Consider the following 20,899-nt stretch of genomic DNA (forward strand, 5'->3'; position numbering starts at 1 on the left):
AAAAAAAAAAGCCTTCCCATCCTTGTGGAAGATGTCCAGAACATGGGGGACACACGGGACTTCTAACCGCCACAGGTAGGACGCACAGACCACTCTGGGCTCTCAAGGGCAAATGCTTGAACATTCTCCACTGGAACGGGCGTGTGCAATGACGAAGCTTTGGACACCTCCCAGTCTAAACTCTGCCACGTATTGTCCTGTTCTCATTTTTCTGTTTTGATCTGTGTAGTGGGTTGAATGGTGTGCCCTTCCCCCCACCCAAGATAAGTCCACCTGAGACCTGTCAGTGGGAACTTATTTGGAAACAGAGTCTCTGCGGATATAATTAAGGTTAGGATCTCGAGATGATATCACCCTGGATTATCCAAGTGGGCCCTAAACCCAATGGCAAGTGTCCTTACAAGAGAAAGGCAGAGGGAGATTGGACACAGATAGGAGAAGAGACGGCCATGTGAAGTTGGAGGGAGAGATGAGAGTGATGGGGCCACCCAGGAACACCTGGGGCCACCAGAGGCTGGAAAAGGCAAGGAAGAATCTTCCCCGAGAAAATTCAGAGGGAGTGTGGCCCTGCTGATACCTTGCTTTAGGATTTCTGGCCTCCAGAGCTGTGAGGGAATAAATTTCTCTTGTTTTAAACCACGAAGTTTGTGGTAATTTGTTAGGCAGCCACAGGAAACAAATACAGTCTGTTTAGGGGCCTGTCTCCTTCCACCCTGAAGACAGAGTTTCTGTGGCTTTCAGCTTCTGTCTCACAGCAGGAAACAGGCTCAGAAAGAAGGCAGAGCCAGAACCAGAACTCAGGTCTCCAGAACCTCATTCCAGATCCAGGGGTCACTGTGGAATCTCACAGGGTATTTTGCCTGTTAAAGAAATACAGGGTGACTATTGAATTTTCTCTTAAGGCAGTGGTTGAAAACACAAGCTTTTGTTGGAGTCCTGGTTTCTTTGCTTCCTTGCTTTGTGGCCTTGGTCAAGAGACTAACCTTGTTTAGTTTCTCCTTCTATAAAATAGAAACTAACCAGTTTCTCCTTCTATAAAATAGGGATAACAAAATAAGATCTCAGAAGGCTGTGATATGGAGTATGTGAGAATTGATCAACTTTGCCATTTGACGTTGTCCTGAAAGTCTTTGCAAATGCTATAAGACAAGAAAAATGAGATGTAAAGATGGGAAGGCAAGACATAAAACTAACATTTGGATCATTTCAAAGGAAAACTAAGAGAATCGACAAACTTTTTGTATGTTTTTGGCCACGCTGCCCGGCATGTGGGATCTTAGTTCCCTGACCAGGGATCGAACCCATGCCCCCTGCAGTGGAAGTGCAGAGTCCTAACCACTGGACTGCCAGGAAAGTCCCTCAACAGAATATTTTATTTTATTTTTATTATTTACTTTTAGAAAAGATTTTATTTAATTTTTTTAAACTTTAGCCATCCTAATGGATGTGAAGTAGTATCTCATTATAGGTTTTTTTTTTAAATTAATTTATTTTTTGCCTGCGTTGGGTCTTTGTTGCTGTGCGCAAGCTTTCTCTAGTTGCAGTGAGTGGGGGCTACTCTTTGTTGTGGTGCGCGGGCTTCTCATTGCAGTGGCTTCTCTTGTGCGGAGCACAGGCTCTAGGTGCGCGGGCTTCAGTAGTTGTGGCACGTGGGCTCAGTAGTTGTGCTACATGGGCTTAGTTGCTGCCTGGCATGTGGGATCTTCCCGGACCAGGGCTCGAACGAACCCATGTCCCCTGCATTGGCAAGCGGATTCTTAACCACTGTGCCACCAGGGAAGTCCCCCACTTTAATGTTTGGTTCAACAGAAGATAACTGGGTCTTCACCTCTGCTTGGGTGCTCAGTCTGTTGTGATATTTTGCAGGTTGCATTGAACACTCAGGAGAGAGTGAGAGTGAAAAAAGGGAGGTGTCTTAGTATTATTATGATAATCATTTTGACCTTGGGGACCTCTTGAAAGAGTGCTGGGGAACCCCCCAAGGTTCTGTGGACTGCACTTTAAGAATCACTCCTTACCTTTGGGTTCTATAGGGCCTAGAGACAGTATCTGGGGAACTGAACACCTCTGGGGCCATGGGACCTGGTTCGAGAGACAGCTCTGACTACAAGCAAGGTATTCTCTGAGTCTCAGTTTCGTCATCTCTAACATGGGGTTGGTGATGATGAAAATAATAAAAGTACCTCCCTCCTAAGGTTGTAGTGAGACCCATAGGAAATAACTCCCTGACTCACACCTGGCATGTAGCATACAATAAACATTTGCTATTATAGTTTGGGAAACGTCATTTTATTTTATTACCAACACTTCTTATTCATGCAGTTAACTTCTCCAGAGCCCTATCTTGTGCTGGGCAGTGCTGGGGACATGGTGATGAATGAGAAGGGCCTGGCCCTGCCCTCATGGGGTACCCAGTCCAATGGGTCACAGAGTTTTCATTTGTGAGGCATTGCCTTTAGCACCAGGTCCCTGAGGAGCATGAGTTCTTAAGACTGGGGAGGCAGGGAAAGGCATTCTAGGGAGTGGGAACAGCATGCAAGGAGCCATGGCAAGTGGAGAGGGGGACAGCTGTGGCCTGATGGTTGGCCGGTTGTGTCCATTTCTCTGCCCCCAAGATGCCTCAATCCTGTTGCTGGTGAGAAATACGTGTGTATATCTGATTCATCTTTTTAATATTTGTTTATTTGGCTGCACCGGGTCTTAGTTGCGACACGCTGGAATCTTCTTTGCAGCATGAGAACTCTTAGTTGCGGCATGTGGGATCTAGTTCCCTGACCAGGGATCAAACCCGGGACCCCTGCATTGGGAGCGCGGAGTCTTAGCCACTGGACCACCAGGGAAGTCCCCCAAGCCCTCTTCTTGTGTAAAGTTAGTTCCTCAATTCTGGGCTCTTTTTAGGGACGTCCCACCTCTGATCTAACCTCAGTCTCTCCTTTTGCTGCATATCCATCCACAGTGCCCCGTGGAAACTTGGGACGTCCCAGCATAAGAGGTGCCCGGGATGGGGCGGGGTCGGGTCCAGCGCCTCCACTGTCCCCCATCCGGGGGCCGCTGCTTGGGGCCGGGTGAGTCAGCCCCCTGCGGCTCCCGCGTCATCCCGGCCGCTAGGCTTCGCGCTATTTCGGGCTCCAGGCACTATAAATAGAGGCTCGCGGAGCAGAGCCGTTCCCCCTCCGCTCGGGCGCCCCTGCGTCCCCTGGACCCGCCGCGATCTCCGGGCCGCGCGTCACCGCGGCTAAGTTTAGAGGCGGGTGCGGACGTCGGCCGGGTCACTGCGCCCCTCGGCCGCGCCCCCGCTAGCAGAGCCTTCGGTCCGGCGGCAATATGCCCCCCGCCCAGAGTCACTCGGGTGGAATTAGGGGCGAAGTGTGCCCATATTCTCCATCCCCACCCCAATCCTTCGGAGGCGCAGAGGAAACTCGAAGTTGGGATTAGGGGAAGGTTTGGGAGTGGAGCAAGGTCTGAACTCGAGGAGTCGCCCGGGAGCTTCGGTTGGGACTGGAATTTGAACTTGGAGCGTTTGGAAGAAGGACGGGGAAATAAGAGTACGGACAGCTGTTAGACTCGAACTCGCAACTCTGGGAGCCGGAAAGATGCGAATCCGGAATCTGAAAGTTAAATTTGGGAAGAGTGTAGGAATCAAACTTGGAAATATAATATATTACAGAACCGAGGACCACTTTTCTCCCCCTTAACTAACGTAAATAGACTCAGAGTTACCTGAACCGCGCTCAGCGGGCCCTTTGCCGCATTTCTGCGATAGTGAAACGAGTCGGGAGAAACGAAAGGGCAGCCCGCCGCCTTCTCACGGGTCTTGCCCCGGGGTGGGTTCTGGCGCAGCGGTCCCCGGCGCCTCTACACCCCAAATCCTCTTGTGGGGCGCCATCGCTCCCTGGCGGAAAAGGCACGCTTTGCAGGTTTATTTGGTAATTCCCATTCCCCAACGGGAGAAACTGAGTCCCACCCAGACTGGCTTCCTTCTAGAAGCTCTCTCTGCCCTTGGATTCAGAGACACATTTTCATAGTCCTTCTCTATGTCACTGGGGCCTCAGTTCCTTCATCTGTCAAATGAACTATTGATACCTAAGGGGAGGGTTACTGTGAGGATTTAGCTCATAGTAAGCTATCTATCTGCTTTGATGGGTATATTGTTGATGGTAATATATGTATTTTTTATTTATAGAGCCCCTCTTCCTGTGACCGTGTGGCCCCCTCCCCCATAATCTACTTCACGTCACTGTTTTTTATCGTCTCCAGAGCGTGTATGACTGTCTGGAACTCTTATTTGTGGGTTTGTTTCTTATGGTCTGCCTCCCATGAGACTATCAGCACCACAGGGCAGGGACCTGGTCCAATTTGCTGCCAGCTGTGTCCCCAGTGCCTGCCACACCGTAGGTGCTCAATATGTAGTTATTCAAGGAATGAGTGAACCATGGATTTCAAGACGGGGCTCCATGGTCTTATGGAATTCTCACAAGCTCAGCAGTTACAGATGGGAAAACTGAGGCTCCCAGTGGTGAAGTCGCTTGCTGCCGGATTCTGCTTCTGTTCTTTGTTCATTCATGCAACATATGGTTCCGTAGCCCCTTCTTGTTTCTGGGCACTGTGCTACAGCGGTGGCCACAACGGCTTCAGCCTCTGCTTGCCCAGGACTTAGTCAAGGACTATTTTATTTTTATGACAAACCTGAATATTTCACCTACTGCATGCCAAGTAAAGATGTAGGGACTTGACACGTAACTCATTTCATCTTCCTAATAGTGATGCTATTGTTATCCCCATTTTAGAGATGAGCAAACTGACGCACACAGAGAAACTGAGTTGCTGGTACCAGGTCACACTGCTAGTAAGTGATCCTGGGGAAAAATTACACCCAGCGATGAGACTGCTTATGAAGGAAGGAGAATCAGGGAGATGGTAGACTTCCCATTAGTGACCCAAATGGAGCACCAGTGTCTTCTAACTTTGCAAGAAAGATAACTAGGAACCCAGAATTTGAGATTCCATTTGTGAGGGTCAAATAAAGACATTTTCAGATGAGCAAGACTCAGAAATGTTCTATCCAGAATGTTCTCTGAAAAAGTTGAAGAGAATGTACTCTAGCAAGAAGTAAAAATGAATTCAGAAGGAAGAAGTTTATAAGAAGTAACAGAAAATTGTTAAGGGTTGACTCGTGTCCCCCCAAAAGATATGTTGAGTCCTAACCCCCATTACTTCAGAATGTGACTTTATTTTGAAATAAGGTCTTTACAGAGACAAGTTAAAATGAGGTCATTATGGTGGTCCCTAATCCAATATGACTGGTGTCCTTGTAAAATGGGGAAATTTGGACACAGAGACGGACATGCACAGAGGAAAGACAGTGTGAAGACACACAGGGAGAAGATGGCCATCCACAAGCCACGGAATGCCTGAGGCTACCAGAAGCTAAGAGAGGGAGCTGGAACAGATCCTTCCCTAGTGCGTTCAGAGGGCGCATTGCTCTGTCAATACCTTGAATTTGGACTTCTAGCCTCCAGAACTGTGAGAATAACTTTCTGTGGTTTAAGCCACTCAATTTTTGGTACTTCTTTACAGCAGCCCTAGGAGACTAATACCATGAACCAATTATATAAATAAAAATTAATTAGAAAAAAATCTTTTACAGTAGGTCCCTAACAAAAGGCAAAATCAATGGAGAGACAGAGACAATATGTTCATGGGTATGAAAAAGATGTCAATCTTCTTGTAATTAATCCATCAATTCAGTGCAATTCCAATCTCAATCGCAATAGGATTTTTCAGGGAACTAGAAAAGCAGCTGCTAAAATCCATCTAGAAGAGAAAATGGACAAGAATGGTAAAGACAGATTTGAAACTGAACAGAGGTGGGGGACTTGCCTCATGTGATATCAAAACATATCTAAATGAAATAATTAAACTGGCATGGAGGCAAGGGACAGATACAGAGATCAATGAAACATAATAGAAATGTCAGAGATAGACCTGTGTATACATGGGAATTTGGCACATGATAAAGGTGGAATATCAAAACCAGGGAAAGGACTGGCTTCTTTTTTTTTTTTTTTCCCAGCTGCATGACTTGAGGGGTCTTATTTCCCTGATCAGGGATGGAACCCCGGCCCCAGCAGTGAAAACACTTGAGTTCTAACCACTGGACATCCAGGGAATTCCCAGGACTGGCTTTTAAAATAAATGGTATCTGGACAATTAGCTATATCTACCATAAATTCCTACCTTAGTACATTTTCAAAAATAAGTCTCATATGGATGAAAGAAACAAAATCAAAACTAGGAAAAGTATTAAAAGAAGTGATAAACTATATGACCTTGGGGTATGGCAAGCCTCTTAAACACACCAAAAGTCAGGATAGATTGATAAATAGGTGTGAATAAACACTAAGAACTTCTGTGTGAGAAAAATAAATAAATAAAGTTAAAATATAAAGTGCAAACTAGCAGGAAATATTTGGAATATGTGTAACTGACTAACAATTAGAATTGGAATCCATAAAGTACTCTGACACATTAACAGTAATAAAAAAAGGCATACAACCATTGAAAAAATGGTCAAAGGATATGCGCAAGCAACCCACAGAAAACAAACTATTAAAGACCAATAAACTCACAGAAAGATGTTCTCTCCTTAGTAATCAGAGAGCTGCAAGTTAGAACAGTGTGATACTATCCTTTCAGGAAATGACTAATATTTACTCATCAACCAGGTCTCTGCTCAGATGTCCCTTTCTCTAAGAAGCTCTATCCCTGCCCTCGGGCTGGATCAGGTGTTCCCTGCCCCACCCCCCTCCCGGGCCCTCTGGGGTCTCCTAGCCAGCCCTGTCCACTCTGGATCGTCACTGTTTGGGAAAGGGTTTGTCTCTCCCAATGCGTTGTGAGCTCCAGAAGGGCGGAGCGGGGCTATCGTTATCTGGGGCAATGTATGTGGAATAAGAGAATGAGTGAATGGGGAAACTGAGGCTAAGTCAATGACAGAGCTGGAATTCAAACCCAAGTCTGTACTGAGAGAAGGAACCTAGTTTGATTACCCGCCATCCCTTCTCCACTAAGCCCTGCCCAGAGCCCAGGCACACAAGAGGAGCTCAATAAGAGCACTGAAATCAAACTGCTCGGCAACGGGAGACGCTGAGGGCCAGAGGCGGACAGCTCTCTCGAAACCCAAACCTCCGCAGTCCTCCAGAACCATAGAGAGCTGCGCGAGGAACCGCCTCTCTCGATGCTCTACGCCTTTGGGGAACGTCAGGAGCGGGCTGGAGGGCTAGAGAGGCCGGAAGTGCGACCAGCCTGGGGCTACGCTGGCCGCGCCGGCGGTGGGACGCCTCGATCTCTCTCCTGTCTTTCTTTCGCGGCCCGGAGGCGAGGAGGTGAGTTCTCGGGACGCTGAGACCGCGGGGCTGTGTTGAGAGGGGCGTGGGGTTGAGACCGCCGGTGGCGATTGGCAGATGCAGAAGCCAATCAATCGTTACAATGTCTGAGAGTTTGAGAAGGTGGAGCGAGGGAAGGTTTGAGCGGGGGAAAGGCATCCTGGTGCGAGCCTTGGGGGCGGGGTGGACGGAGGGTTGGGGACAGTGGTCTGGCCTGGCAAACGGAAGGCGGGGAACAGTGAAGGCGGGGAGAATAGAAAGGTGGGACCCTGAAGGGTGTGGCGAAAGGAAAGTGTGTCCCGGTAAGGGGCGGGGCGAGCCGCAGGTGGAGGCTCGATGGGGCGGGGCCTTATAGAACCTGGGGCCCTGGATGTCTGGACCTGGACGCGATGGAGCCCCTGGAATTTTTTGGGGGGTACGGCTGTGTCTGGGGGTTCCTTCTGGGGACTGTCGATGCTTCGCTCGCGCCCGACGCCACGGCTTTATTTTCAGGCCCCCAGAAGGACCTTGCGATGGACGAAGAGAGAGTGGAGAAGCCCGCTGGCCCACCCACAAGGAAGAAATTCCTCATTCCAGTGGACGAGGATGAGGTCCCTCCTCCCGGGGTAGGACTAGGAAATGGGGGGACTGCTGGGAGGCTTGGGGGGTGGTTGGGAGGAAGGGGGACAGGAAGGGGCCTGTGGGACCACAGTGTGGGTTAGGAAATGTTGGGGCCTGGGTCACTTTGAGAAGACAGTCTTTTTGCCTTCTGCAAGTATCAGTTTCCTGTAAAAAGTAAAATGTCATGGTCAGGAGGGCTAAGGCAGCGGCTGCAATTGGCAGCCAGGAAGTAGTCCTGAGATACGTTTTACGTGGCCAGAACCCTGGTTCTGCAAGGAGTGAATTTATTGCTGATAGTTGAGAATTTGGAAGGTTTGGCAATTTTAAAGAAATCTGCACTTTTGACATCTTTTGGTAAATAAAGCATCTGGCAACACAGAGATCTCAATCCTACAGGAACACAATTGCCTGGTGATAAGTAGTGGCTGCCACCTGTGTGCTAGGAAGAAAAAGAAAGTAGGCTAAGGATAGAGGGTGTGATGGGGGAGAAGAGCTACCTTAGATAGAACAGTCAAGGGAGGGCCTCTTGGAGGAGATGATGCCTTTGCCAAAATGTGAAAGAAGTGAGTGAGCGAGCTATGCAACATCAGGGGGTAAGGGAACAGCCAGTGCAAAGGCCCTGAGGTCAGAGAGAATCTGATAAGTTTTAGGGCAGCAGGAAGGCCAGTGGGGCTGGGGTAGAGAAAGCCAGGCGGAAGGCGTAGAAGGTGAGGTCCTTGAGGCAAGGGGGCAGGGGCAGATCTCTACGAGGCTTGAGGACTGAAGTGACAGCTTTGGCGTTTACTCTGAGTAGGAACCACCTAAGGGCTCTGAGCGGAAGAGGAACATGATATGACTCAGTGTGGGGAGCAGACTGTGGGAGGTAAGGGCAGAGGCAGGTAACTGGTGAGGAGGTGACTGCAGTGGCCCAAGGGAGAGAAGATGGTGGTTGGGACCAGGGTAGAGGCCGAGGAGGTGGGGAGAAGTGGCTAGATTCAGATTTTGTATGCCCTCTCACCCCTCTCCCCACAGGCCAAGCCCTTATTCAAATCCACACGGAGCCTGCCCACTGTGGAGACCTCACCCCAGCCGGCTCCTCAGACCTACGCCGAGTACGCCATCTCAGGACCTCCAGGAGGGCCTGGAGCCACACGCCCCATAGGGCCAGAACCCCTGGCAGGAGAGACCCCCAACCAGGCCCCCAAACCAGGAGCAAAATCCAACAGCATCATTGTGAGCCCCCGGCAGGTGAGGAGGGGGCTGGAGAAGTGGGGCTTTGGGGTTTCTGGTGGGAAACGTGGTTATAGGGAGGGCTTTCTAGTGGACAAGGAAGGAGTTCTGAGTTCTAGCCATTATGCTCTCAACAGCACCATTCATCCATTCAACTAGCGTGTGTGGGTTGAATATGCCCCATGTCTTAGTCTGTTCAGGCTTCTGTAACAAAAATACCATAGACTGGTGGTCTGAACACCGAACGTTTATTTCTCACAGTTCTGGAGGCTGGCAGATTAGGTGTCTAGTGAGGACCCGCTTCCTGGTTCATAGACAGCCATCTTCTCACTGTGTCCTCACAGCGTAGGAAAGGGTGAGGGAGCTCTCTGGGGTCTTTTTTATGAGAGTGCTAGTCCCATTCATGAGGGCTGCACCTTCATGACCTAATCACCTCCCTTCACCTCCTAATATCATCACATTGGGGGGGTAGTATTTCAACCTATGAATTTTGGGGAGACACAGACATTCAGTCCATAGCACCCCAACTCTTACAGTTGGGGGCATGATGTTGTTCCTGAAGCTACATTTCCTGTTCCCAGGTTTGTCCATTTATTCAAAAACAGTTGAACACAGGCCCAAGTTTGAATCCCACTCTGCCACACAGTAGCTGTGTCATCTTGGGCATCATCTTGGGTGACTTAACTCCTCTGAGCCTTTAAAATGGGGGTTCACCCACTTACAATCCATAAATATCTTCAGAGGTTACCTGGTACAGTTCTAAGCTCTGGAGATTGCAGATAAAGTCTCTGCCATTGACGGGGCTGGCATTCTGGAAGGAGAGAGCAGCAGTGTACAGAGATAATAATGGGACTCAAGAACATGAAATATGCTCAAAATTTTTAGCCATCAGGGAAACGCAAACCAAAACCACAATGAGATACCACGTCATACCCTAGAATCAAAAGGATAGACAATAACAAGGGTGGGGAGAGTGTTGGAGGAGTTGGAGCCCTCATACACTGCTGGTGGGGATGTAAAATGGTGCAGTCACTTTGGAAAACCGCCTGGCAGTTCCTCAGATATTTAAACATAGAGTTATCCTATGACCGTGCAGTTCCACCTCTAGGTATATATGCAAGAGAAATGAAAATACGGTCAACCTTCTGCAACCATGGATACAAAACCCGCAGACACGGAGGGCCAACTGTACTACGTCATCTGTGGATTTTGATATCCAGGGGGTCCTGGGACCAATCCCCTGTGGATACTGAGGGACCACTGTCTTACGTCCACACAAAATCTAGTACACACATGTTCACAACAGCATTATTCACAATAGCCAAAAAGTGGAAACAACCCAAATGTCTAGCAAATGATGACTAGTTGTTTTCACTTAGCATAATGCTCTCAAGGTTCACCCATGTTGTAGCACGAATTAGTACTTCATTCCTTTTTGTTGCTAAATAGTATTCCATTGCATGGACATGCCACTTTGTTTGTCCATTCATCCATCGATGGGCGTTCGGGTTGTTCATATCTCTCAATTATTATGAATATGCTGCTGTGAACATTTGTGTACTGCTGTTAACATATGTTTCCAGTTCTCTTGGGTATTTATCTAGGAGTGGATTTGCTGGGTCGCATGGTAACTGTATGTGTAACTTTCTCAGGTACCCCCAACTGTCTTCTAAAAGGCTGCATCATTTTACATTCCCACCAGCAGTGGATGAAGGTTCCATTCTCACCATATCGTCACCACTTGTCATTGTCTTTTGGATTTCAGTCATTCTAATGGGTGTGAAGTGGACAAAATACTTCTTTAAAAATTAAAATTGGGATAAACAACAAGGTCCTACTGTATAGCACAGAAAATTATATACAATATCCTATGATAAACCATGATGGAAAAGAATATTTAAAAATGTATATATATATGTATAACTGAATCACTTTGCTGTACAGCAGAGATTAACATGACATTGTAAATCAACTGTGCTTCAATTTAAAAAAAAAAAAAAAATTGGATTCCGCCCCTACCTTGCCCAAAGCCCTTCCATGGCTCCCAGTGGCTCAGGTTCAGATGGCCCAGAGCCTGTGGGACTTGGGAGCCCTGCAGACCCTTCCCACCCCAGCTGCTCTGACCACTCCACAGTCCACCCCGAGAGCAGATACCACACCCTTATTAGAGCTGAATTCCACCTCACTTGGTAATTACATGTTCGTCCCTGAGATGCTTTTGTTTAATGTCTGTGTCCCCCACGAGGGCAGGGATCTATGTCCTCTTGGTCACGGCTGTATCCCCAGCACTTAGACACACAGTAGGCACTCAGATACCTGAATAGATTAGAGCTTGACCTGCTCACAGTATTTTGGTCTTGGGCTACAGGGTAGAGCATGAGGCGGGGGTTTATTTATTTCTTTTGGCCGCGTTGGGTCTTCATTGCTGCGCGTGGGCTTTCTCTAGTTGCGGCGAGCGGGGGCTACTCTTTGTCACGGTGCGCGGGCTTCTCATTGCAGTGACATCTCTTGTTGCAGAGCACGGGCTCTAGGCGCGTGGGCTTCAGTAGTTGTGGCACATGGGCTCAGTAGTTGTGGCTCGCGGGCTTAGTTGCACCGTGGCTTGTGGGATCTTCCCGGACCAGGGATCCAGCGCGTGTCCCCTGTATTGGTAGGCGGATTCTTAACCACCGTGCCACCAGGAAAGTCTGTGAGGGGTGTTTAGAGAGAGGAGTCTGCTGGGCAGATACCAGGCTTTCGGGGCTCTGACCCTGTGGAGGGTCGCAGGCCACGGTGAGGAGCTTCCTCCTGAGGGCACTGGGAAGCCATGGCAGGGCTTAGAGCTGGAGAGGGGCAGCTTTGTGCTTTAGGAAGAGCCGTCTGGCTCCTGTTTGGAGGGTGGCCAGGAGGGGACACCACTGGGGCAGGAGACCAGGAGGAGGTGGGGTGGAGGCCATGGCAGTGGAGGGGGAGGAATTCATGGGGGATGCTTAGAAGGTAGATGTCCCACCTGGTGGATGAGGGGCAGAGGGAAGCTTGTAGGACAAGGCCTGGGTCTCTGGATGGTGGGGCCGGCCCTGAGTTGGGGCTGGGAGGGGGAGCAGGTGTGGAGGCCAGTGCCGAGTGCAGTGAGGTAGATCCCTGGGGACAGGTGTCCAGTGGACCAAGGACACACGAGCTGGGGCTGGGGACAGGGCTGAGCTGGAGAGAGACCCAGGGACCCTTTAGTTAAGGCCTAGGGCCAGGGAGGAGGGGCCTAGGTCAGAGCCCCAGTACCAAGAACATTCCAGGCTGCAGAGGAGGAGGAGTCTGGGGAGAGGAGGAGGGCAGAGCTGGAGAAGCCCCGGGTGCAAAGCAGGAGGTGGGGGGAGGGGCCCTGGGGTGGCGGTGGGCCCAGGGTCACTCTGCTAATGGCTTCCGTTCTCCCTCCCCCCAGAGGGGCAACCCCGTGCTGAGGTTTGTGCGCAACGTGCCCTGGGAGTTTGGCGATGTGCTTCCCGATTACGTGCTGGGCCAGAGCACCTGTGCCCTCTTCCTCAGGTGAGCTCTGGGGGCCACCCACCCTCAGATGGCCTGCGAGGGCTGTGCTCTGGGTGTTCTCGGCCATTGTGTGGGAGACCTCTGGGCACGGCCCGGGCCTAGGTGTGACCCTGTGTGGGAGGCAGAGATCTTGGTGTCGGAAGCAAGAGCTGGGCCCCGGACGCTGGGTCTGAGGGAGGAGGGGCCGGGGGCCTGGATCCTGGGTCTGAGGGGGGAGGGGCCGGGGGCCTGGATCCTGGGTCTGAGGGGGGAGGGGCCGGGGGCCTGGATCCTGGGTCTGAGGGGGGAGGGGCCGGGGGTCTGGATCCTGGGTCTGAGGGAGGAGGGGCCCGCGGGTCTGGATCCTGGGTGTGAGGGAGGAGGGGCCGGGCGCCTGGACTCTGGGGCTGCGGGAGGAGGGGGACTGATGTCCTGGACACCAGGACTGGAGCCAGGATTTCTGTAACCGTCGCCACAGTTAAATAAGTTTCCCTCCACTCCTGGCGGCCCCTCTCCAGACAGGGGAAGTGAAACTTCTAAGTTCCTGTCCTCCCTGCAGTGTATGAGAGCTGCTATAGCAGAGATGTCCCTTTGTTCCTGGGTGGCAAAGCCACCCCACCCCGTCCGTGCCAGCGCCCTCTGTGGTCAAAGCAGGCAGTCCCGGGGATGGGCCCTGCTTCCCAAGACCAGCTGTGCAGCACCACCCCCTGACCCCGGTATACACTCTCTAGGGTTTCCTGGTCTCCACCTGAAACCTAAAGTCCTTCTCTTCCTAGGTGAAGAATCCGGGGGTCCACCCTTCCAGGGAGTCAGAGCCAGGCATCCCTCACTGCCAGTCCCCTCATGCCCCTTTCTTGAAGGGTGACCTCGGGCAAGTCACTTAACCTCTCTGAGCCTCAGATCTGCCTGTGCTCCCCAAGCCCTCTGCCTTCCAGCAAGAGGGGAGAAGGGCTTCTGGCGTCTCTTAGCTGGAGACCTACCAACCCTCCCTCTCCCGCCCCGCAGTCTCCGTTACCACAGCCTCCACCCAGACTACATCCATGGGCGGCTGCAGAGCCTGGGGAAGAGCTTCGCCCTGAGGGTCCTGCTCGTCCAGGTGGATGTGGTAAGCAGGGGTCACTCCTCCATTGGCCTCACTGCCCCCATCTGTGAAATGGGGAGCCTTGGGCCTCCCGGTTGCCTGGTAGACTGTTGAATCTCTTCTAAGGAGAAATGCAAGTTGGAACCCCAGTGGGGAATTTCTCACATCTGAGATGGACAGCTGTGTTGGCCAGGAGGTGGAGGGTCAGATTACCCGTCTCCTCCTTCCCCACTCCCCCTTCAACCAGGCCCTGCCCTCTGCCACTTCAATACTTCTTGAACCTGTTTCATTCTATCCTCACAGCCGGGCCCTGATCCAGGCCCTTTCCCCTCTTGCCTGGGTCCCTGCCCCAGCCTCTTTTCTTGTCTTGTGGCCTCCAGCTTCAACCCTGCAGTAGCCAGAGGGGTCTTCTGGCACACAGATCTGATGTCCCAACCCCTCCGTGATCCCCCAGTGCTCTCCATGGCCCGTGAGGCCCAGTGTCACCCGATCCCTGCCCAGCTCTCCTGGTTCATCTCTAAGCTTCCACGTGATCACCCTTTCATTTCACAGCCTCCATCCCATAGTGGTGAATTGTACTTCCTCAAGCCTTTCCCCTCCCTTCCTTTGCACACGCTGTTCCCTATGCCTGGAATTCCCTTTTCTGCTCTCTGTTGCCCTCACTCCTCATCCTTCTTCAGGTCCCAGCTCAGATATCCCCTCCTCTAGGAAGCTCTCCCTAATCCCCCAGGTAGGACAGATGCTCCTCTGGCTCTCCCACCCCAGTGCTGGCCACTCTTGAGTCATCACTGACTGGGGACTGTCTGTCCCCCTCATCACACTGTGAGTCCCGGGAAGGCACAGCCAGGGCTGTCCCGGTCACTGCTGGGTCCTGCACAGGCGGGGACCCGGTTGGAGATTAGGGAGTGTCAGTTGAGTGATAGGCTCTTGGCACCCTAAGCTGCTCTGCTTCCAAGACTATAATTCTTTGCTTTCTCCCAGATCCCTCATTCTAATTTTCTTCTCTGCTCAGAAAGACCCTCAGCAGGCCCTCAAGGAGCTGGCTAAGATGTGCATCCTGGCCGACTGCACCCTGATCCTCGCCTGGAGGTGAGATGGAGGCCCCCTCCCAGGTCAGGCTCTATCCTGAGAGTTACTGCCCCTTCTGCCCCCAAATCTTCCCAGCCCTTCTTCCTCCCACGAGCTCCCGGTGTGAGTCTGGTCCAGGCACTGCCTCTCTGGGCTTCAGTTTCTTTATCTGTAAAGTAGAGTCTTAATATCTTTGACGTACATCAAATCCCAGGACCATACTAGGCACTTATGAGTTAGACATAAAATCTGGCTGAATAATTAATTTCAAGTCTAGGTTTCTAAAGACTATTTTCATTGGCTCTCCAATAGGGAAAAGAAGACATCCCTTCCTCACACCATAATCAGAACAACATCTTGATAATTATAGACACAAAAAGCAAAACTACAGTAAAAGTATTCAAAGAAATCTTATAAAATATATATATATTTATTATGATCCTGTGGTAGGGAAAGTCTTCCAAAACAAGACCCAAAACCTAGACACCATAAAGGAAAAGGTTACCCAATTTGAGTAAATTAAAAATTTAAAACTTCCAGATGGTAAGAGATACTGTAAACAAAGTTAAAAGACAAGTGACAAACTAAGAGAAAATACTTGTTATATATATATAAAACAAAGACTTATGATCCCTAATTTATATATGTATATATAAATTTTATATTTATACAGTTCAAATATATATAAATGTTTATATTCATAGGAGTGTATTTAAACATTTATTACATATTTACGTGTATATATACATATATTTGCATATATATATGTGTGTATATATATATATATATATACACATATATATGCAAATATATGTATATATGTGTATATATATGTATATATAAAGAGCCTCTTACAATTCAGTAAGAAAAAAATAGCCCGGTTTTTAAACGTCTAACGCAGGTTGCCAAGAACACATGAAAAAACTATCAGCCACACAGCTTATCAGGAAAAGTAAATTTTCAAAGAATGAGGCGTTATTTTTCACCCATTAATTTGGTGAAAATGTCAGATGGATAATATGAAAGGGGCACCTGCATGTTTGGTTGGCAGGAGACTTCACTGGCTATTAAAACAGGAAGTAGACACACTCTTCAACGCAGAAATTCCCCCACTCGGAATGTCTCCCCTTCGATCATCCCTCCCTGGGTGTGCAGATCCGCAGTGGCGTGGGCCTTCCTGGCACCATCCGTGCAGTAAGCTGCAGGACCAAAGAGCGTGATAGTTTAATTTATGTATAAAAGGAAGGAAAGTGAGCCGTGTTTATGAACAGATACAGATGTGAACAAACCGCAGGGGCTCCAAGCTGTGAACAGTGTTGAACCTTGGGAATGGCACAAGGGGAGGTCCCGAGGGGAGGGAGACTTCTGTCCTCTGCCCTTCTCTTTTCTTCTGAATGTGAAATGGTTAGTTTCTTTTGTTAAAGAATAGGTAGCATATTCATTCAGTTAAAAAATCAGAGGTGATTATATATATACTGTATATATAAGTATGTATAAGTATTATAAAATGTAAGTATACAAATATTATAAGTGTATATAAGTATATATGAGTATACACATAAGTAATATATAAGTATAATACATTTATATAAGTTATATAACATATTTTATAAGTATATATAATATATACCTATATCACATAAGTATATATATAAAGATATATAATCACTTCTGAGTTTTGAACTACATATATAATATATATATATATATACCATTTTTATATTGCTTTCAGATACTATATATGTGTATACAGTATATATATAAATGGTAGTGTATGCCCTTAAAAGTCTCTCTCTCCTGCCCCTTCCCTCCCACTCTACTCCCCTCACCCTTACAGGTCACCATTATTGTTGGTTTCTTTATTTCCTTCCAACGTTTCTATAAAACGCAAACACGTGTGAAAACATGTTAATTTTCTTTCTTAGACAGAAGTAAGCCTAGTATATATACTGTTCTGTGCCTTGTGTGGTCGTGTCATTTCTATATCTATATCTATGTCTATATCAGTGTAGAGAGCAGCCTCATTATTTTTTATTTTTTATAGCTGTGTAGTATTCTAATATAGTGTCCACATAAAAAAACGAATAGACTTTTTTTTAGAGAAATTTTAAGTTTGTAGAAAAATTGATTGGAAAGTACGGAGAGTTCCCACATACCCCCTCTCGCCCTGCACACAGTTTGTGCCGTTATTTACATCTTGTGTTAATCAGTGCGGTACATTTGTTACAACTGATGAACTAATATTGAGATACCGTTATTATTAACTGAAGTCCACAGTTTACATTAGGGTTCTCTCTTTGTGTTTACATGCTATGGGTGTGATGTGTCCACAGTTACTATTTTACAGAATAATTTCACTGCCCTGAAAGGTCCTCTGTGCTCGCCCTTTTCATCCCTTTCTTCCCCCAACCCCTGGCAACCTCTGACCTTTTTACTGTCTCTGTAGCTTTGCCTGTTCTAGAATGTCATCTAGTTGGAATCATACAGTATGTAGCTGAAATAGAAAAATCCACAGTTCTCCTCGTGTGTTTGGAAAGCCCAGTACTTCTTCCTGTGCGTCTCCTTTACTCCTCACACAAAGCCCTTCACTGCTGGCCACCAAACATGTGGAGGATTTTCCCCACACCAAGCAGTTCTCTGCCAGCTGCGTGTCCTACAGTTTAGCTCAGTTCTGACACTGTCTACCTGGAGATACCGTCAGATCCCACAGGTGAAGGGCTCGCAGCGCTGCCCCATCACACACACTGTGGAGCAAAAGTGAACGCAAGGAAGCGGATACAGTGCGCTAACTTGTGTGTCCTGAACAAATGATTAATAACAATAACAATAATAATCCCCGCTACAGTGAGAGGAAAGCAACAAAGCCCATGGAAAAAACACAGAATTAGAAAACTGAGTGTTTCTTTCAAAAATATAAATCAACGTTTAATCAACAAACATTGCTCACTAGCTAGACTCTGAAGGCTAAGACAAATACTTTATTTATTTCCACTCAACTCAATATCCTCGAGTTCCAAAGAGAAAAAAGACCAGCTTTTTCCTGTTCCTTTATTCCACACACAGACAGCCCCTTTTAATGATTTCGTTGTTTCAACTACCTTTGAAACAGTTAATTACGTGTCAAAAAAAACCCCAGTGCCTAATGGGAAAATGAATGGCGGTTGTGAAGTTGGGTTAGTTGTGGTAAAAGATTCAGCAGTCAGGGTCCGGAGCTCTTTCCTTTTGAAGGTGTGCTACACGAAAGACCTTCAAAGCTCCATTTTTCTTGGTAGTGGGAGCTGACTGCTTCATGAGGTTGTCTTCCTGTGGTTGGGAAAAGAAATGGTACTTTTGGTTTTTCTCTCTCTCGAACCCGGCCAAACTCTGTGCACCGACCTCCCTCCCAGAAGAGCTAACATTTCTTAAATAGACTTCCAAGCGCCAGGCGTGGCACTTAGCGTGGACTCATTTAATTGTCAATTGTCCCCCACTTTACAGATGAGGAAACCGAGGCCCAGAGAGATGAAAACCATTGGCCCAGGGTAACTCAGGTGGGAAGTGGGGCCTGAACCTAACTGGTCAGGCTCCCATCCTCTGGCCCTTAGTCAGAAAAGATGTGTTAAGATGCACCAAGCAAGGGGGCATCTTGGGGGAGGTTGAGAACATTCATTCCTCTGTACATTAGAGTCTGGAATTCTTGGAGTCAGCAAATGAAATTAATCTAAAACATGACCCCTCCTTCCCCTGACCCGAATGTCTCTCACCCCAGCCCTGAGGAGGCCGGGCGGTACCTGGAGACATACAAGGCTTACGAGCAGAAGCCGGCGGACCTCCTGATGGAAAAGCTGGAGCAGGACTTCGTCTCCCGGGTGAGGCCACCTCACCTCCCTGCCTGGGCCTCCCCCTAGCTCCTCCTTGGGGGTATGAGCTGCAGTTCTGATCTCGAGTCATACCTCTCCCTCCCTGACCCCACCCTCAGCTTCCAGTCCTTTCTCCTGCCCAAACAGCAGCGAGAGGGGTCTTCCTAGGCACAAACCTGATCCTGCCCTTTCCTGCTCAAAACCCTCCCGTGGCTCCCCAGTGCCCTCACCATGCTCTCCAAGGCCTTGCCTATTTGACCCCGGCAGCCCCGTCTGCCCCCGCATTCTGTCGCTTCTCTGTGCCTGTTCCCTCTGCCTTGATTAGATGCCTAATCCCATCTTTCCCCATCTCAGCTCTAATGCTTCCTTCTCCAGGAAGTCCTCCCGGATACCCAGGCCAGGTCAAGGGCCCCCCGCTGGGCTCCCTCAGTCCCAGCCCTATCTGGGTCACCATGTCTGGAACTGATTTGTCTCCCGAACTGGACTGGGAGCCCCAGGAGGGCAGGGCTGGGGCTATCTCGATCCCTGCTGTGTCCCCAGCACCACTGAACACTCAGTGAGTGCTCAGGGAATATTTGCTGAACGAACTGTTGAATCTGGGCTCCAATGATAGAGTAATGGAGGATGTCCACAGCCACCCCTGAGGTGGGTACTATGAGGACCCCCATTTGCCTGCAAACGGAGGTCCAGAGAGGTCAGTTCCCTTGCCCAGGGTATCACAGGGAGTAAGCAGCGGGGCCTGGTTTTGAACTCGGGTCCAACTTCAGAGCCTATGGTCTGTGCCCAGGGCAGAACCAACTCAAGATAAATGGCGTTTATCTTCGAATCACATGACCAACACCCTCTCAGCTAGTTGGGGATCACTCTGAGATGACCTTTTTTTTTTTTAATTAATTATTATTTAGTTTTGGCTGTGTTGGGTTTTTGTTGCTACGCACGGGCTTTCTCTAGTTGTGGCGAGCGGGGGCTACTCTTCGTTGTGGTGCACAGGCTTCTCATTGCAGTGGCTTCTCTTATTGCAGAGCATGGGCTCTAGGTGAGCACGCTTCAGTAGCTGTGGCTCGCAGGCTCTAGAGCACAGGCTCAGTAGTTGTGGTGCACGGGCTTAGTTGCTCCGTGGCATGTGGGATCTTCCCGGACCAGGGCTCGAACCCATGTCCCCTGCCTTGGCAGGTGGATTCTTAACCTCTGTGCCACCAGGGAAGTCCCTGAGATGACCTTTTAATCATCAGAACACATAATCAAAAAACATGCCCCCAAAGCATTTACTGAGCTCCTCCCGCATGCAGGGCAGTCTGGGGATACAGCAGCGACCCAGTGCCGCCCTCACAGACTCAGTCTTGTTCTCCTTTCTTCCAATCCACCTCTGCCCCCTCCTTCCCTTCCAGGTGACTGAATGTCTGACCACCGTGAAGTCAGTCAACAAAACGGACAGTCAGACCCTCCTGACTACTTTTGGGGTAACGAACAATTCCCTTGTGCCGACTGGCATTTCTACCCCCTTTGCTTTTTGAGGAAGCCCCCTGCGTCCCTTCTACCTCCCTGTCCTCTCCCCCATCCTTCCTGCCTCCCCTGCCCTCCTGCAGGATATCAGTTCCTTCCAGGAATATTTTACACCCCTCATCAGCTGGGGCAGGGGAGAGTTTTGTGTTCACCTCCCCTGATCGTTCGCTCCTACCTTCCTCAGTCTCTGGAACAGCTCATAGCTGCATCGCGGGAAGATCTGGCCTTGTGCCCAGGCCTGGGGCCCCAGAAGGTAAGAGCCCTGGGAATGGGCTTGAGGGGTTGGGGGCAGGAGGGAGCCCCAAGTAAAAGGGACCTCAAACCCCAAAGTTCTGAGGTTTCAGAAGGCCCACAGTGCCTCTCCTACAGATGGGGAAAACCGAGGCCCAGAGAGGGTGTGGACCAGCCCAACCTCACACAGCCAGTCTGGGATAGAATCCAGATCAGGCTACTTCTCTCCTAGCCCCCCGAGTCCCCTCCAAGCTAGGAGGAAAAGAACCAAAAGCCCACTCTGATGTATCAAACAAATGGCTCATTTAATGACCGCTTCCTTTTCTTTCTCCCTCCCCTCCAGGCTCGAAGGTTGTTTGATGTCTTACACGAGCCCTTCTTGAAAGTGCCCCGATGACCTCTGCTGCCAAGGAGGCCCTTGGTGTAACAATAAAGCACTTTCCTGGTCCAGGCTCAGGCTGGTGTGCTGGTGTGGTCAGTGGGAGTGG

General features: G+C 49.3%; 1 protein-coding gene across 2 annotated transcripts; it reads left to right on the forward strand.

The window, feature by feature from the left end:
• Positions 1–7,219: 7,219 nt before the first annotated feature.
• On the forward strand, positions 7,220–20,886 carry ERCC1 (ERCC excision repair 1, endonuclease non-catalytic subunit). 2 transcript variants are annotated; one of them, XM_059998915.1, is made up of 10 exons: positions 7,220–7,382; positions 7,875–7,987; positions 8,994–9,209; positions 12,607–12,710; positions 13,695–13,794; positions 14,783–14,859; positions 18,587–18,686; positions 20,066–20,137; positions 20,365–20,433; positions 20,755–20,886. In XM_059998915.1, the coding sequence occupies exons 1-10, from the start codon at positions 7,235–7,237 to the stop codon at positions 20,806–20,808; spliced, it is 1,053 nt and encodes a 350-aa protein (XP_059854898.1). In that variant the 5' UTR covers positions 7,220–7,234; the 3' UTR covers positions 20,809–20,886. The 2 variants fall into 2 exon arrangements, with proteins under 2 accessions (XP_059854898.1, XP_059854899.1); XM_059998916.1 differs by lacking the exons at positions 20,365–20,433; positions 20,755–20,886 and having other exon boundaries at positions 18,587–18,738.
• Positions 20,887–20,899: the final 13 nt, after the last annotated feature.

This window comes from Delphinus delphis, chromosome 20, assembly GCF_949987515.2.
Source record: "Delphinus delphis chromosome 20, mDelDel1.2, whole genome shotgun sequence".
Lineage (NCBI taxonomy): Eukaryota > Metazoa > Chordata > Mammalia > Artiodactyla > Delphinidae > Delphinus > Delphinus delphis.